The sequence below is a fragment of the Apium graveolens genome, chromosome 6 (genome assembly GCF_009905375.1).
Source record: "Apium graveolens cultivar Ventura chromosome 6, ASM990537v1, whole genome shotgun sequence".
Taxonomy (NCBI): Eukaryota; Viridiplantae; Streptophyta; class Magnoliopsida; order Apiales; family Apiaceae; genus Apium; species Apium graveolens.
In genome coordinates, this window is record NC_133652.1 from 11,184,472 (window position 1) to 11,203,416 (window position 18,945).

Genomic DNA, 18,945 nt, shown 5'->3' on the forward strand with positions numbered 1-18,945 from the left:
GTGAAACAGGTGTAGAGCTTAACTGGAAGGATCGCCGCGCTAAATCGATTTGTTTCCAAATTGTCCTACAGATGCAAGGAATTCTTTAAGGCGATTAAGTTGGCAGGGAAAGATTTTGTATGGATGTCAGAATGTGAAGAGGCTTTTAGAAGGATCAAGGAACAACTGGGAAACCCTCCCATGTTGTCAAAACCGTTAGATGGAGAATCTTTAATACTGTACCTTGCAGTGTCGGAGTATTCAATCAGCGCTGTTTAAGTAAGGGAGGAATATGGGCAACAGTCACCAGTGTATTATGTGAGCAAGCGATTATACGACGCTGAGACTCGCTACACAAGCATGGAGAAACTGGTTTATGCCTTGATCTTTGCGTCAAGGAAGTTACGGCCGTACTTCCAGGCTCATAGAATTGAAGTCCGCACAGCATATCCACTACGGCAAGTCCTTCACAAGCCAGAATCATCGGGGAGGATGTTGAAATGGGTCGTAGAGTTGGGACAGTCTGACTTGGAATACATGCCCCGTACAGCAATTAAAGGACAAGCCTTAGCCGATTTTTTGTTGGAATTTGATTCTGTTGTTGATGATAAGGCTTTGGTAGTGCTACAGCCCCCTCGTAATGAAGAATCTTTGGAGGATTTTTCACATCCCTGCTGGATCTTGCATGTGGATGGGGAAGTTAACAATGGAGGATCAGGTGCGGGTATAGTACTCGTGTCTCCAGAAGGCCATCATCTGATGAGCGCAATTCACTTCAAATTTTATGCAACAAACAATGATGCAGAATATGAAGCATTGATCCATGGCCTAAAGATCGCTTTGGAAATGGGAGTGCGGAACCTAATTGCGAGGAGTGACTCAGAGCTAGTGGTAAATCAGGTGAATGGGGGGTTTCAAGCTCGAGGACCGCAGACAAAATTGTACTTGAGATGCGCGCAGCGCCTGATTGAAAAGTTCAGAGAAGTTAAGCTGAAGTGTGTACCGCGGGAGAAGAACAGCAACGCGGATGCCCTGGCAAAAATAGGGTCGCAGTAGGAAGTTGTGTTATTGGGATATATACCCCTAGAGATCCAGGAGAATCCCTAGCATCCCGGAAGTAGAGATGATGCAAGTGGATGTGGCACCCAAGGAAACATGGATGACACCCATTCTCGCTTATATTCACAAGGGAACCCTCCCCGAGGATAAGTTCAAGGCTCGGCGACTCCGCTACCAGGCTGCAAGATATGTGGTGTACGATGAAATTCTGTATAAGAGGGGCTTCAATCAACCGCTGCTTAGATGTGTTGATGAAGAGGAAGGAAATCATATCTTAAGGAAAGTGCATGAAGGAATATGTGGCAATCACTCGCGGGTAGCTCGTTCGCAATGAAAGTTTTGCGCCAAGGATACTATTGGCCTACAATAAAAGAGGATGCTGCAAATTTCGTCAGGGCATGCGATCGCTGCCAGCGCTTTGCAAACTACTCATCTATGCCAGCGACGCTCTTGACGTCTATGATAAGCCCGTGGCCATTTGCCATATGGGGGATAGATCTTATTGGGGAGTTGCCCAAGGCTAAAGGGGATATCAAGTATGCGGTGGTAGCGGTTGATTACTTTACTAAGTGGGTAGAGGCTATGCCATTGGCAACTATCACGGCAAAGAAAATCAGAGATTTCGTTTTCAACTCCATTGTTTGCAGGTTTGGTATTCCTTACAAACTTGCCTCTGACAACGAAAAGCAGTTCGACAGCAAGGAGTTGCGGCAATTATGTGAGGATCTGAAGATTAAGAAGGAGTTTGCAGCAGTTTATCATCCTCAAAGTAATGGACAGACAGAAGCCGTGAATAAAATAATAAAGCACACCCTCAAGAGTGATGTGGTCCTACAACACTACTCCACGATCTACTACGGGAGAAACTCCTTTTATGCTGAATTACGGCTATGAAGCTATGGTCCCCGTGGATGTTGGTTCGGGATCGCTTCGCAGAGATCGTTACACAGAGGAGGATGCAGAGGTTAATTAAAGGCTTCATTTCGATCTCTTGGAAGAAATAAGGGAGAATTCTCAGCTGAGACTTGTGGCGTATCAGCAACATGCTGCAAGGTATTATAACAAGAAGGTAAAGGGACAGCTGCTAAAGGTAGGGGATTTGGTGCTTAGGAAGGTGATGCCAAACACGAAGAATCCCCAGCATGGAGTGTTTGGAGCTAATTGGGAAGGACCATACAAGATAAAAGCCATCTTGTGGAAAGGGACTATCACCTTGAGGATAAGGAAGGGAAACTGGTTCCGCGAGCTTGGAACGCTGAGCATCTCCGGAAGTATTATCAGTAAGGCGCGGCTTTGGCCCCTTACGTATCTTTTTATCTACTTAGGGTTGTGCCCAGATTATAGACTAGAAGCAATAAAATTCCTCCTAGCCTAGGGGGGTAGTGCATGTACTACTTACCTTAGAACTAGTTGAAGGATCATTTTTTCGAATAAAATCCCCACAGGGCATAATAGTCGCGGGACTGGTGCACCTTTGACACCAGAGCGCATTATTAATAAAAACTTTGAAATTCTCCAAAGGGTTGTTTATTTGTTGATTTACTTGGTTGTATGACGCGTCCTAATCACAGGACGCGCCTTGAGTGGTAATTCTATACAGATGTTAATAGAAACGGTAACTGTTAAAGGGAACAACAAAATCAAAGTAAAAATGGAACTAAGGCGCGTACTATTTCCAAGGACGCGCCCAAGTTATCTTGGTTAATGCTCCTTCAATTTTATGTTTCTTTGATTACGACATTTCATAACTAAAAAGAAAAGACACTCCTTACAAAAGACGCGACCAGTACGAAAGGCTAAGTGTATATTTAAAATAAAGGGTGGACGCGTCAAGACATTAGGACGCGCCCCCTCTTGCTTTGTGCCTTATCTACATACACAAGTGCAGCATGGTATCATGCTCGTGAAGTATATACTATTCAGATGATTCAAGGACGTGCCTAACTAAATGGACGCGCCTATTAAGAACAATTACTTGACATATGACAGTGGAGGGAATAACAACAAAATTCCAATGTTGTCGTGTCCTCATCATAGGACGCGCCCCTATCTATGATAAAACAAGATTAAGAAAGTAAAACGATATGCATAAAAGTAATAAAAGAGAAATATCATAAAAGTGCAAGTAAAAGGAGTTCAAAGATAATCATTGCAAGTTGCAAGGCTTGAAGGGGCCCGCACCCTTAAAGTAGTTCACATAAAATGGAGAAAATAGACATAGGACGCGTCCTAGGAAGGAGGCGCGTCCTGAGACTTGTTTTGGTTGTCTGGAAGAGGAGGCTGAACGTTAAGTGGAGAAGGCGCTGGGGACGCGTCACCTTCCTCCAAGCCTAGAAAAACCCTCTTGCTTTTGATGGAATCCGCAGCTCTGATTCTGAAATCACTTACCCATTTCTGGGTGTCTTCATCAAACTTGGAAAAAGAATACTCTGGGTCATTTGCAATAAACCCAGAGCACCATTCCTCGAACCCAACTACGAAACCATTCTGACAGATTAGCTTCTTCTCCTCTTTCCATCCATGCAGTCTGTCATCGTTCAGAGTGTCAAGCTCCAGCTGCATGGTGGAATTTAGTGTGATAACACTCTCCATCGCTTTCTCCATAGAGGAGACATTACCTTCCAACACAGCTTTCTCCCCCTCAAGACGCGTCATGTCCTCTTACAGGCGCTTGATCTCGGCATCTTTCTCTTGGCCAAGAAAGTTGATGTACTTTTTCAATGATTTGATTTTGTCTTCAGCCTGGCTTTTAGCAGTGTCAGTAACAGCAAGACGCGCCCCGAGTCTAGCAGCCATGTTGGCACTTTGTCTGGCGTGCAAATGAAGCTCGGCTACAGCCCTCACCATGGCTTCTTCTGTTTGTTCCTCAGTCCTGAACGTCCAGCCTCAAACTTTATCTTCAGTTTCAGTGTCTTTCTTGCATCTTCTAGCTTCTTTCCGCCCTTCTTTCTGCTTGTTGTTGCGTTCTGCCTCTTGCTTCATCTTCCTATTTGGTTCAAGCAAGGTATTAACAAATTCAGTGATTATCTCCATAACTCTGTTAATCAATTATGTCTTTTTTTCACATTAAAGACATAAATGCAATTAGTATATATTTGATTCTCCTGGTATATGTATGATTTACTTTGTGTATTTCTGATATGTGTATCATATATTTCCTTAACAATCGTTATATATACCTAAATGACAAGATTATTTTTGATTTTGTGTCCAGATAATCTAAACTTAGATCTGCATTTTCACTATCAAAATTGATTTCATTTCTGATTTTGTTGAATTTTGAAATTTGATTTCTTCTGATACATTTCTGATAGTGTGTATATATATATTTGGGTTGATGAATTATAAGTTCATACTCAAGTTTGCTAGGGTCTCCGTTTAATCTCGATAGTGGTAGATGGAATAATTATGTTTGTTTTTATCACGATGTAATGGTGGTTTGTTGATTTCGACTACTGTTTATCACTATCATCATAGATGTAGCAAATTATGAACTTCTATTACCAAGGTCTTACTTTCTGTGTGTAATCTGCTTCAGTTTGATTCTTTTTATATAATAAAATTCTGAATTTGTGGCTTTAGAACCTTTTAATAACCTGAGCAATTTTGGTTCAGCAGCACATCATCAGTAAAGAGGACATTTGCCTGTTTCAGTACAAATTGAACATTCATACTTTGGATTTGATCAACTACACAACATCCTACATTTCCACATCCTAAAATTATTATTTTAATATAATTGATATGGTCTTTTACTTAAACGAGAGTCTTATCACCTGGGTATCTCAAAAGCAACGCTGTGTAGCACTTTCTTCATGCGAAGCAGAATTTATGGCTGCTACAGTAGCTGCTTGTCAAGGAATTTGGTTGAAAAACTTGCTGAACTGCATAACAGACTTGAAGACTGGACCTGTGGTGATTTATATCGACAATAGGTCAGCAATCGATTTGGCGAATAATCCAGTGTTCCATGGCAGAAGCAAGCATATCGACATACGATATCACTTCATTAGTGAATGTATGGAACGCGGTGAAATTGAAATCAAACATGTAAGTTCAGAGAGTGAGAAGGCGGATGTCATGACAAAAGCTTTGTCTGCAGTTATGTTCGAGAAAATGCGGGAACTGTTCAGTGTCAAGAAGCTGCAGAAGAACGTTTAGATTATGGGGGTGTGTGTTGGAGTTTATTAATCTAAATGTTTTAATAATTAGCTGTTAAATAGTATTTTAATAGCAGCTGAATTAGTCATGTAGTAGTCAGAGTGTTTTTAGGAGTCTTTGAATAAGTCTTATAGATACTGGAGACACGTTAGAAGTAGTTGATGTTTTTGTGCCACTATGTGTGCACTGCTATCATTATATTTCCCTGTAATCTTTCATTCTAGTTAATCATCTGAATACATTATTTTTTTCTCAGTTTAAACGTAAACACATGTTCTACTTGTTTCTTATTCTAATAATGAGGCAGCCAGATCGCAGGTTTCCCGATCCCAGTCTCCAACCTTTATGGTGGGTGCTAGCGGGTCGGGTGGTGGTGATGCTGGTGGCTCAGGCCCAAAAAAGGTCAGTTTTTCTTTGGGGTTGCTCGTCGGAATAACTTGTCCCATGTCAGTACCCAGGATGAAGAGGAGCTGATGAAGAGGTACGACTACAAGACCTGATAACTTGGTTTCTTCCCAGGTCTTCTCCTTTCTCTCACGTGCTGGGACCCGGCCTCCGCAGTGGTTTGGGTGCGGTTAACCTGCTAAGTGGGGGTCTCTGCAAAACAGAACCGGAGGGGGGGTTGTGTCCCGCGGCAACTCCGGTGTGAGAATAAGAAATGGGCTTTCTTGAAGAAGAAGAAGAAGAAGAAGAAGAAGAGGGAAGAAGGAGCTATTCAAAAATATGTGAGGGTGTGTGTATGTGAGTATAGCAGTCAAATATTTTCCAACCCCTAAAACCCTCTTTTTGGGGCCTTTTATACGTCCCATGATTTAGGGTTTTTGGGGTTTGTACCTCTTCATCCTGGCCTTTGATCATTCTTGGTTGGTGATAGGTTGGACGGTCCAGATGAGCTGTGTGGTCAGGTGTCCTTTCTCCATCAGAGCTGTCTTGGGATGATTACCCATAAATGGTTAGGATGCCATTGTTCCATTTTGGGTAACATGAGACAGTTGACTCTTTTGTCCTGTGTCACGTGGCACCGGGGACCACTTCGGCTTGGGCCTGGGGTGGCATCTCTTTTAGGCCCCTGTTCTTCTATATGGGCCTGGTTATTTCTGGCCCATCATTTGCCTCCCACTCCCTTATGCGGGTTTTCCCGGATGGGGGAATAGGAAAAATTCACTTCTTTGACTTGTCTCATGACCCCGGGGTGTTGCTGGGTACAAGTCCCCGAGGTTGTGTTTGGGTAGGCCTTTTATTTCTTGGCACTTGGAAAAAAATTTGTCATTTTTCCTTTGTCTTGTGGCCCCTAACCCCGGGGTGTTGTTGGTTACAAGTCCCCGGGGTAGTGTTTGGGTAGGCCTTTTGGTTATTGGTGCTTGTAAAAATTTTATCATTTTTCTTTTGACTTGTGGCCCCTAACCCCGGGGTATTGTTGGTTACAAGTCCCTGGGGTTGTGTTTGGGTAGGCCTTTTGGTTATTGGCGCTTGAAAAAATTTTGTCATTTTTCCTTTGACTTGTGGCCCCTAACCCCGGGGTGTTGTTGGGTACAAGTCCCCGGGGTTGTGTTTGGGTAGGCCTTGGTACAGATGTGACAGGTGGTTAATGTTCTAGCGCTTTTCTCGGAGTGTCAGGCGGCGGTTGAGCTTCTTGTACAAATATATGTGTAAGTATATGTGTATGCACGAAACATTGCAGTTTTTCCCCCCCTTTTTGCCTCAAAAGTCGCGCATGTTAAATAATTACTGCTGTGTAATCATTAACTGCAGCGGTTATTTTCTGGACGCTCAAGATTGCGCCACGTGTTCTCGATCAACGGACCGGATTGCGGGGCAGTTGAGGGGGTTAAAGCTCCTTTGGTGCCTATAAATACCCTCTCCTTCTCATTTCTTTTTCCTTTACGCAACTGCGAATACATCTTTCAGCCATTTTTCTAAGTCGAATTTGGGAAACTCTTCGCTTTTTGAAGCCGATTTATTCTCCTGCTTTCTTGTAAGTTCTTGAACTTACCAATATACTTTTCTTATTTCTTCATGATTGTTTAGTGAGTAACTGTAGTTAGGCTTTTTGGAATGCATGTATACTCAAGTATTTGGATTTGTATATCTCTATTGTGTCGAGTTTTGGTGAATCAAAATAGGTTGTTTGCTGTTTAGATTTATAGTTTTTATTTTGCGAAGAAAAAGTCGGTGTTTGTAGAGAATCTGGGTTTGTGTTTTGGTATGCATATGTGTGCAAATGAGGGTTTTAATCTGTGTAAAACTGGGCTTGATTTTTACTTTCATGACTGTTCATAACATGCGATATAGGCTTGTATATGTATGTGTAGGTTTGTTTGATATGATTTGGTATATTGATTTTGAAGTTAACTGTTTCTGAGTAGCTTTTGTGTTTCTTTCTTTTCTTTTACTTCCCGAAATGGCATAGACTCCGGGGTTATATGGTTCAGAGGGGTAGGAAGAAACAATTAGCTAACCTGAAGCATAGACCCGACCGTCCCCACTTTGGATTTCCCAAATTTTCTTCTAGTGACTCTTCCCCGGAACTGGAAAATATGCCTCCCCGTCGCAAGCCATAGTTGAGGAGCTGCCTACCTTTCTATTAAACCTCGGGCAGACCTTGGGTAGGAGAGACGGGTCATGGATAGACATTGACCATTACTTCATTCGGACTCGTGAGAACAACCCTCCCCATGATTATTACTTTAGGGATCTCACCACTGCTTATAGGCCCGGGGGCTTAGAACCTTATGATGAGGCCCGCATGGATCAACTTTTTTATAATGCCCCGGGACAAGATATGTTCCTGCCCCCCGTCATCCCGACCTCTCCGAGTACACCTTCCAGCAGATAGATGATCTGGTGAAGGCTGTATTTCACTTCGGGGATGATATGGAGTGGAGGTGGCCTGAGCCTCACGAAAGAGTTTATCACCGTCCCGCTGGTGGTTGGGTAGGAATTCCCTTGGAGCATCTGTGTAGTATGAGACCCAATCTCCATCAGTTTACCAAGTCCCTGTGTCGTGACGTCTATGGGATACCCTTCACCCAACTAGCTCTGAACTCTATTAAGTGGGTTTCCTGGTTCCTGGCCTGTTGCCATGTGAAGAAGTACCTTCCGACTTTTAAGCTTTTTCATTATCTTTTTAAAATCAAAAAGTCCACCTTGCCTTTTCTTTTTGAGTTTACCTTTAATATAGATGGTTATGGGCTCCCTTCTGATGCCAAAAAGGCTCCAGTCTTCATGTTGAACTCGCTCCGGGGCTGGCACCAGGAGTTCATCTTCGTCCGGGGGTGGGATATGGAGTTTATGCCTTTGTACAAAACTACTTTGAAAAATAGCAGGTTCCCATCCGAGAGGCTTGGTGGAGATGCCTTGACGAAGATGTACGACTTTGTGGTTGCTCTTGGTGCCCAGTGGACCCGGGACACCTTTTTAGATAATCAAACATTGTATAATGTTGGTTGTAAGTGTTTTGCCTTAGTAGTTTTTTCCTTGTATTTTTCCTGTTGTGTATCTCTGTCTTGTTCATTTGAATGACTGTTGTTCCTTGTGCAGGTCTTCCCTTCCTGAACCCCTTCAATTACGCTATATCGCAGCAATTTAAGGATTTGGCTGGGAGGTTCAAGAAGATTGGTGGTGTCGTGCAATTGGACTCGGGAAAGAAGGTAGTTGATGCAGGTAGCGGTTCGCAGACCCGGGATGCTGGTTCCTCGGGCAACAGTGTGAGGCAGAGTGCTCCTGTGATTACCCCGCCTGTTGCCCCGGAGCCTGAGGAGGTTGAGGTGGTTGAGCTGGAGAAGGTGGAGGTCGGGTCTTTAAATCCGCGGAAGAGGAAGGCTGTGGCGGAAGCTGTTGGAGGGTCCGGAACCCCACAGCGCAGGAGGGTTTCGGGTTCGGGTCCTTCGAAAGAAGAGAGCCAAAAGCTGGTGGAGGAGGATGCGCTGAAGAACCTCCTGGCTCGGATGACCCTGGATGATCGCCGGAATGAAATGTTTGATAACTATGCTACCCCGGCTGACTTTGACTGCTATGCCACGGAGGATCTGGATACCTTCCTCGATCATCTTGTCCGGGACGTTTCGGAGGTAAGGTCGTTCCCTTAACATTTCCCTTTTCTATCCTTGTGTTGGTACTTAGCCGTTTTGTTTTCAGGCCAATGCTCGGATCAGCGGCTGCTCTACCATTCTCCACAACTTCCGCATAAGGGAGACGAAGACTAAGGCTACGCTGAAAGAGCTGAGTAAGGACAAGGAGAACTTCGCCAAGTATCGGGAGGTGAAGGAGAAAGAATCCTGGGAGCATAAACAAGCCGTTGCTGAGACGGTGAAGTCTCGGGAGGCTGCGGAGCAGTTGGTGGGATCCCTCCGGGCGGAGGTGGAGAACCTGAAGAAGGAGCTTGCTGCTAGGCCCCCGACAGAGGAGGTGCTGGAGTCTTTCCGGGGTACCCCTGCCTACTACGAGGAGCTTAACAACAAGATTTTTGAGAAGGTCAATATCTGCTGGGACGTTGCTTCTGCCTATCTTGCTGAGAATCCGGGCGGCGATATGGACGGATTCATAGAGCTATACCTTGCTGAAGAGCTCCGTCGTGAGGAAGCCCGAGCAGCTGAGGCAGGTACTTCCGGGACTCAGCCGCCTCCGCCTCCCGAAGAGGGCCGCGAGAAGACTCCTCCTCCTCCCGAGAATTGAAGAATGAAGACCCAGGCCTTGTGCCTTGTAATTTACTTTTCGTAACTTGCAGTTATTTCAGACTTAGCCCTTGTGGCTTTTAGACTTTGTTATTTGGTTTCCGTATTGACTTTGATTTGGATTTGTCTCGGGGCTTGATTTGCCTCGGGAATTCATGTAAATATATTTCCCTTTTGTATTTGGTTTTGCTTTCTTTTATCGAAATTTTTCTAAGTACATGTGGTTCCTGTCGCGGTCCCCGGTAGGGGTTCAAAATTTTAACTGAGAAATTTTCTGAGTACACATGGTTTGTGTAATAGTCCCCGGGAAGGGGTTTTTAAAATTTTAACTGAATAAAATTTTCTAAGTACACATGGTTTGTGTAATGGTCCCCGGGAAGGGGTTTTTAAAATTTTAACTGAATAAAATTTTCTAAGTACACATGGTTTGTGTAATGGTCCCCGGGAAGGGGTTTTTAAAATTTTAACTGAATAAAATTTTCTAAGTACACATGGTTTGTGTATAGTCCCCGGGAAGGGGTTTTTAAAATTTTAACTGAATAAAATTTTCTAAGTACACATGGTTTGTGTAATGGTCCCCGGGAAGGGGTTTTTAAAATTTTAACTGAATAAAATTTTCTAAGTACACATGGTTTGTGTAATGGTCCCCGGGAAGGGGTTTTTAAAATTTTAACTGAATAAAATTTTCTAAGTACACATGGTTTGTGTAATAGTCCCCGGGAAGGGGTTTTTAAAATTTTAACTGAATAAAATTTTCTAAGTACACATGGTTTGTGTAATGGTCCCCGAGAAGGGGTTTTTAAAATTTTAACTGAATAAAATTTTCTAAGTACACATGGTTTGTGTAATGGTCCCCGGGAAGGGGTTTTTAAAATTTTAACTGAATAAAATTTTCCAAGTACACATGGTTTGTGTAATAGTCCCCGGGAAGGGGTTTTTAAAATTTTAACTGAATAAAATTTTCTAAGTACACATGGTTTGTGTAATGGTACCCGGGAAGGGGTTTTTAAAATTTTAACTGAATAAAATTTTCTAAGTACACATGGTTTGTGTAATGGTCCCCGGGAAGGGGTTTTTAAAATTTTAACTGAATAAAATTTTCTAAGTACACATGGTTTTTGTAATGGTCCCCGGGAAGGGGTTTTTAAAATTTAACTGCATAAGATTTTCTAAGTATTATAGCGACGGTGATCGAATGATAGTAGAATGATTTTGGGCTATGGGGCGCTCCAAATCGGTTTTTTCATTTAAATCATTAGGACAACAGTACATTCTGGCAAAATGTTGAAAATTACATCAAGCTGCTATAGCCTAGAAATTGAGGAGATGTCGGAATGTGTGGTCTACCTTTATTGGTAGAATTTCCTTAGGCGAGCTACATGCCAAGTGTTTGGGACTTCGGTCCCCCCGAGGTAGCTTAGCTTGTAAGTTCCTGGCCGGAGTACTTCTTTAACCCTGTAGGGGCCTTCCCAATTGGGCTGGAGCTTTCCCTGATTATTTGGGTCTGAGGCCTCTGTGTGTCGGAGTACCAGGTCTCCTTCTTCATATTCCCTGATTCTGGCCTTCTTCCCAAAGTGGAGCCTTGTCTTTTCTTTGTAGACTTCCATCTTTCTTACTGCTTCGTCTCTTATCTCATCTAGGAGTTCCAGGTTGGTCTTAAGCCCTTCAATGTTTGAGATTTCGTTGAAATTGACAACCCTGTAGGAAGGGGATCCGGTTTCGATTGGAATGCGGGCTTCGGTACCGTATGCAAGCTTGAAGGGGGTCTCATTCGTTCCCGCTCTGGGGGTGGTTCTGTAGGACCACAAGACTTTTGGGAGCTCGTCAGACCAAGTTTTCTTGGATTCTTTTAGTCTCTTTTCCAGACCCCGAAGTATGGTTCTGTTGGTTACTTCGACCTGTCCATTTCCCTGAGGGTGTGCAACCGACGCTCTTTTGTGCTTAATTCTGAGCTCTTTTAGATATGCTTCAAATTCAGACCCGACAAATTGTGGGCCATTGTCGGAGATGAGGACTACAGGGATCCCGAACCTCATGACGATCGCGTCCATGAACTTGATACAATCCTGTTGGTTGATTATCCTCATGGCTTTAGCTTCTGCCCACTTTGTCATGTAATCAATGGCTACCAGGACGTAGCGGAGGTCGCCTTTTACTCGGGGGAATGGGCCCATGATATCTATGCCCCATACAACGAACGGGATAGGAGATAACACTGATGCTGGCAAGCTCGGGCTTTGTCTGGGGACATTGCTGAATTTCTGGCACTGGGAGCACTTCTGGACGTAAGCAACGGAATCGGAGTGTATCGTGGTCCAGTAATACCCTTGCCTGATGATTTTGTAAGCTAGAGCTTTGGCTTCCAGGTGGTCTCCGCAGATGCCTTCATGAACCTCCCGGAGGCAATAGTTGGCCTCCTCAGGATCTACACATTTCAAGGTAGGTGCGGAAAAGGTTCTTCTGTATAGCTGACCCTCTTCCAGGAAGAAACGAGCAGCTTTGTGCTTCAAATATCTGGCCTTGTTCTGGTCTTCTAGGAGTGTCCCATCTCTTAAGTAAGCTATATAAGGGGTCATCCAATTGTCTGGGCTCCCGATGCACAGGACCTCAGCTCGCTCTGTGCTGGGTACTTTGAGCTCTTCGAAGTATACCGAACTAACGAGATCGGAGGAATTTTGCACGAGTTTGGACAGCTCGTCCGCTTTGAAGTTCTCTTCTCTGTTGATCTGAAGTATGGTGATGTCGGGAGTGGCTTCCAAGATGCTTCATACCATTGTCTGGTACTGTGCCAGTGTTGGATCTTTCGCGATATATTCTCCGGTGGTTTGCTTGACCACGATCTGAGAATCACTGTGGATGGTCATTCTTGAGACGCCGAGAGATTTCGCCAGCCTGAGCCCGGCAATGAGCGCTTTATATTCAGCCTGATTATTCGTTGCCTTGAAAGCGAAAGTTATTGCCTGTTGAATGGTGAAGCCCTCCGGGCTAATAAGGATGAGGCCCGCTCCGGACCTTTCGGCCGTGGATGAGCCGTCGACATAGAGCTTCCAGGAATCCATGCCCGAGTTGGTTCTCTCCGGGGATATCTCTCGGGGTAAAGGTTGAGTACTTTTCGGGAAGGTGCATTCCATCACAAACTCGGCTAAGGCCTAGGCCTTTATTGCCGTGCGTGGCACGAATTTGATGTTGAATTGACTTAGTTCAATGGCCCAGTTAACTAACCTTCCAGAGGCATATGGTTTGTGAATGACCTTCCTGAGCTGCTGGTCCGTGACCACTCTGATTTCTCGGCCTTGGAAGTACTGCCTCAGCTTCCTGCTGGAATGTATAAGGGTCAAGGCAAACTTTTCCAAGTTTGGGTACCGAGTCTCGGCATCCTTGAGGACTTGGCTGACATAGTAGACGGTGTTCCTCCTTCCTCCCGGACCAGTGCCGAGGAGACGGTTTTGGGTCCGGCGGCGATGTAGAGAGACAGAGGTTCGCCGGGCTTGGCTTTGGAGAGCACCGGGGGGTCCATCAGGTGTCTCTTGATTTCTTCAAATGCTGTATGACATTCTGGTGTCCACTCCACTAACTTCTTGTTTCGGGCCCCTCTTAGTAACTCAAAGAATGGGAGACATCTCTCTGCTAGTTTTGGGACAAATCTTCGCAGGGCTGTTAGGCATCCAGCCAACTTCTGGATGTCCCTCTGTGTTTGGGGTATCTTCATTTCCATGATGGCGGTGATTTTCTCTGGGTTCGCTTCTATTCCTCTTTCGCTGATCAAGAATCCCAGGAATTTGCCTGAAGGTACCCCGAACGCACATTTCTCCGGGTTCAGCTTCATGTTGTACTTCCTTAGGTTGTCAAAGCACTCCTTGAGGTCTTTTATGTGATCCGGGGTGGCGAGTGACTTGGAGATCATATCGTCTACATAAGATTCCATGTTCCTCCCCAACTGGCTCTTGAAAATTGTGTTCATCATTTTCTGGTAGGTGGCTCCAGCGTTTATGAGTCCGAAGGGCATCATGATAAAGGCGTAGACCGCCCTATGAGTAATGAAGGCCGTTTTGGCGATGTCTTCGGGATTCATGCGAACCTGGTTGTATCCCAAAAAGGCGTCCATGAAGCTGAGCATGGTATGGCCCGAAGTCGCGTCAATCAGCTGGTCAATATTTGGGAGGGGATAGGAGTCTTTAGGGCACGCAGCATTGAGGCTCGTGTAGTCGACACACATTCTCCACTTTCCGTTTGGCTTCTTGACTAACACCACGTTGGCGAGCCAGTCGGGATATTTGATCTCGCAGATGATGTCGACCCTGAGCAGTTTTTCTATCTCCACGTCTATTGCTTGCTGTCGTTCGGGAGCAAAATTTCTCCTTTTTTGTTTGATAGGTTTTTTCTTTGGGTCTACGTCCAGGCTGTGCATTGCCACCGACTGATCGATTCCGGGCATATCCTATGGCATCCATGCGAATACATCTGCATATTCTTTAAACAATGAGATGAGCTCTTCCTGAAAGGATGTCTCCGGGCCTTTTCCAATTTTCAACTTTCGGGTGGGGTTCCCGGGGTCCAGTTCTATCTCTAACGTCTGGGCGGCAGGCTCTACCTTGCTTTTCTCTCTGACTTCCATGAATTTCTGTATTCGGGCGTCGGCATTGGTTTCGCTGTATCCCGAGTCCTCTATCATGTTGACATCCAGCTTTAGCCTTTTGTTGAAGTGTTCGCGATGTTTCTTGCGGCTTTGGCCTTTGGGTAAGGCCATTGCCTTCTTTCTGTTTTCCGGGTCTGTTTCAGCCATGACCAGCACCTGTCCATAGCATCTCCCCGAAGCGCCCCGGTCCCCCTTGAGTTCCCCAATGCCTCCCGGGGTGGGAAACTTCAGCTTTAGGTGAATTATAGACGGGATGGCCCGGAGCTTGGTGATGGTAGGTCTTCCCAGGATCATGTAGAGGATGCAGCGCTTATCACGTAGAACTTCATGACATGAGATACCTGTCGGGGAGCGGTGCCAAAGACCATGGGGAGGTATATTACCCCGCGGATCGGGATCATATTGTTCCCGAACCCGTAGAGAGGATCTTCGAGGCATGGATCCATGCGGAGGTGTCCCAACTTCATCCTGTTAAGGGTGTGTTCGAAAACAATGTTAGCTGAAGAACCATTATCAACCAAAATTCTTTGTACCTCATTGTCGGCGATATCGAGGGTCACGACCAGGGCTTGGTTGTGTTCGGGATCCAGGCCTTCATAATCTGCATTGGAGAAATATATGTGCTCATCTCCTGCCGTCTGTATCATCAAGACATCGCTGCCCTCATCTGGACTTCGGGGAGGGGAGGAGGTCCCCCCAAAAATCATGTTGACCACATGTTTCCCCCCACCGGAGGGTTTATCTCTGCCATCAAGCCTTCTCTGTAGGTACTGGTTCATGTTGCCTTTCTTTATCTGATCTTCAATGAACATTTTGAGAGAGAAGCAGTTCTCCGTGGTGTGGCCATGATCTTCGTGGTACCCACAATGCTTGTCCCGGGCCCTGTTCCCGGGGGGTGCCAACAGCGGCTTCGGGGGGTAATAAAAGGGCTTCCCTTTGACCTCTCTCAAGATGTCGGCCCGGGGCCGATTGAGCGGAGTCCACTCGGGCTCCGGTTTTGGTTCCCTCTTAGGTTTGGGCTTCTTTTCATTTTTCTGGTGTCTGGAGTAGTCATCCCGGGGTGGGGTCCCCCTGGATTGCTGAATATAATTGGTCTGTCTATCTGTCCTGTGCCTCTTTTCTTTCCCGTAGGGGCGGCGGTGTTCCAGGGACTCGTCATCCTCCCAGATCCTCCTGTTCATCTTCATTGAGGTGAGGAAGTCATTCTCTTTGATAAACTTGGACGCCATTGCATAGGCTGAAGCAAGGCTTTGGGGTTCCCTATGGATTAGGTCCTTCACGTAGCCTTCACATGAAACTGGGTGGAGATTTCGCCGGAAAATATTCACGGCTTCCTTTTCTTCAAGGTTGGAGAGCTGGTTGACTGATTCTTGAAATCTTTTGATAAACTCTGGGAGAGTTTCTCTGCTTCTCTGTTGTATGGTTTCCAAGTGGCATATCTGGAGTTCATTCATGCGGTTCGCCCTGAACCTCTTGAGAAATATCTCCCGGAAATCCTTCCAAGAGTCGATACCCCGGGAGGAGATTCGACCGAACCATTTTTGTGCTCCACCCTTCAGTGTTGAGGCGAAGAAACGACATTTGGTGAGGTCACTGTAGTCGTATATGTTCGAGATCTGTTCAAAGTAGTTGAGATGTTCTTCAGGGTCGGCAAGTCCATCAAAAGAGTCGAAGTTGAAGTGCTTGAGCGCTGATTCCCTGGGGGTGGATTCCAGCTTTCTGGTGAAGGGCGTGGCCGCCGCCCCGACTTCCACATCTCCTTCCACTTTTCTTTTAAGGTCCCGGAGAACTCGGGTCATTTGCTCCTGTTTGGATTCCTTTTCAGGTTCTGAATCTGAGGAGACATGGATCCGGCGTGCCCTTTTCTTCAGTTTGGCTTCTTCCTCTTGCACTCTTTTTTCAATATTGGCTTTGGCCTTGGCCTCTTCTTCCTTTCGAATACGGTCCCGGAGCGTGGCCCTCTTGATCTCGTCTCGTGTGTCCTCTGACGGCCTCTTAATTTTGCCGATTCGATCCAAGACTGAGCCCCGAGATTCTTCTGAGTGCTCTTCCTGGTCTTCAGGGTGGGTCTCAGGGGCTTTGTTCTTTTCTTTCCACAGGTCCATAGCCGCTTGAATCTGCTCCGGGGTCATATTTCCCCAGGGGTTTGTAGAGGTTTCTGCATACTTGTGGGCTGCTTTCTCTATGGTTAATCTCTGGTCTCCGGGCTGAAGCTGAGACGAAGCACGAGCTATGGGGGGCTCTTCATCTATATCTTCCATCTCGCCGTCCCTGGGCGGGGCGACCGTGGGCTGAATGGTTCCGGAGACCGAGGTCTTACTCTTTCGCGTGGTCATTATTCTCAGGACACAGTAAGGGTGATGGTGCTAGGATATGTGATCGTTCTGGAGAAATAATAAAGAGAGTGAGTTGTAAAGAGGGGGAGGGTTTTCGTTCTTACCAGAGAGGGTTTCTTTGGTTTTGTAGCTGTGCAACGTAGCTGGAGTTGACACCACGTCACCGGAGGTTCGGCCCCTCCTTCTAGCGTCAATGATAACTCGGTTTCTTCCCAGGTCTTCTCCTTTCTCTCACGTGCTGGGACCCGGCCTCCGCAGCGGTTTGGGTGCGGTTAACCTGCTAAGTGGGGGTCTCTGCAAAACAAAACCAGAGGGGGGGTTGTGTCCCGCGGCAATTCCGGTGTGAGAATAAGAAATGGGCTTTCTTGAAGAAGAAGAAGAAGAAGAAGAAGAGGGAAGAAGGAGCTATTCAAAAATATGTGAGGGTGTGTATATGTGAGTATAGCAGTCAAATATTTTCCAACCCCTAAAACCCTCTTTTTGGGGCCTTTTATAAGTCCCAAGATTTAGGGTTTTCGGGGTTTGTACCTCTTCATCCTGGCCTTTGATCATTCTTGGTTGGTGACAAGTTGGACGGTCCAGATGAGCTGTGTGGTCATGTGTCCTTTCTCCATCAGAGCTGTCTTGGGATGATTACCCATGAATGGTTAGGATGCAATTGTTCCATTTTGGGTAACATGCGACAGTTGACTCTTTTGTCCTGTGCCACGTGGCACCGGGGACCACTTCGGCTTGGGCCTGGGGTGACATCTCTTTTGGGCCCCTGTTCTTCTATCTGGGCCTGGTTATTTCTGGCCCATCAAGACCCATGCCATTGATGTGCAGAGGGCTATGGGTTCGGTGAGTTCTTGAGTTCTGATTTTTATTTCCTTGGTAAATTAGTTTAGAATTATGCTTGGATTTTTTCATGGGTTTTTTATCTGTCTTGCAGTTGGTTTCCCAGGTCAATGGCTACATTGCTCGGGGCATTGACTTGGAGACGCAGCTGTGGGAGGAGAAGTGTTGGGCTGATGCTCTCGAAAAGGAAAAGGATGCAGCAGATGCGGAGGTAAGGAGGCTTCAGGGTTTAGTTTCTGAGGTCAATGGCACCCTTGCACGGGTTTGCTGGTGTCATGCATTATAGTTTTTTTAATGCTTTTGGTTTATACTATGATGCTTAGTCCGACTTTAACATTTGTTCGGACGGCCCTTTGTGGTAGGTTTCTGGCTTGAACGCCCTTTCTTTTGCGGTACAAAATGCATCATTTAGTTTTGCCGTTCACAATTGCTTTATTTTTCATTTTAATTGTAAAAATTGTGCTTTTGCGATAGCTATATAGCACACCTAGTTAAACCTAATAATCAATAAATTAATAATCTCGCTAAAATAATATTTTTCAAAATAATTTTTAATCCCGATAAAGTAATAAACTTTCTTGGTCCGGATCTTATTAAGATTTAACTTTAATATAATATAGTTGTAACAATTTAAAACTATTTTTTTTAATTTTTAAAAAATAAATGGCATGAAGTAGACAAATATATTTGAGATTTGAAATAAGATTTATTTAATCTAATTAACAAAAATTGTTAAATAATATGAAAATGCTAATAATTTGAATTCATTAATAGATAACAATTAAATATTAGTTTGTCCCAAAATCATTTCTCTTTTTTTCTTCTTTTCTAAACACTACATATATCAACTAACAAGAACAAGCATGTTGTATTAACAATGAAAAAAGAAACAATAAAATATCCGATAACAAAAATTACTTTGTTAAATGAACACTTAAGTATCAAAAAAAATGATAGTTAATTAATTACAGGAAAAGACATGAAAATTTATTAATTTTACTTCATTTTTTATGTTGGGATCTAATTTTGGTAAACATGATTTTGAAACAAAGAAAACAATTAAACACGGAAGGTTAAAATAATAAAACTGTTTGACAAGAAAAGTTGAAAAACGTGAGGAACAAATCTACACTTAAAATTATAAAAATAATTTATTAATTAATAAAATTAAAAAAATATTTTAAAATATTAGCTAAAATAACCGTACTAAATGACTCTGCGATTACAGAGCATCAGGCTGTACAGTACAGTGCGCCCTCATTTG

General features: G+C 44.6%; 1 protein-coding gene across 1 annotated transcript; it reads left to right on the forward strand.

The window, feature by feature from the left end:
* Positions 1 to 339: 339 nt before the first annotated feature.
* LOC141664574 (uncharacterized) lies at positions 340 to 1,035 on the forward strand. The gene has a single exon (XM_074470531.1). The coding sequence runs from the start codon at positions 340 to 342 to the stop codon at positions 1,033 to 1,035; it is 696 nt and encodes a 231-aa protein (XP_074326632.1).
* Positions 1,036 to 18,945: the final 17,910 nt, after the last annotated feature.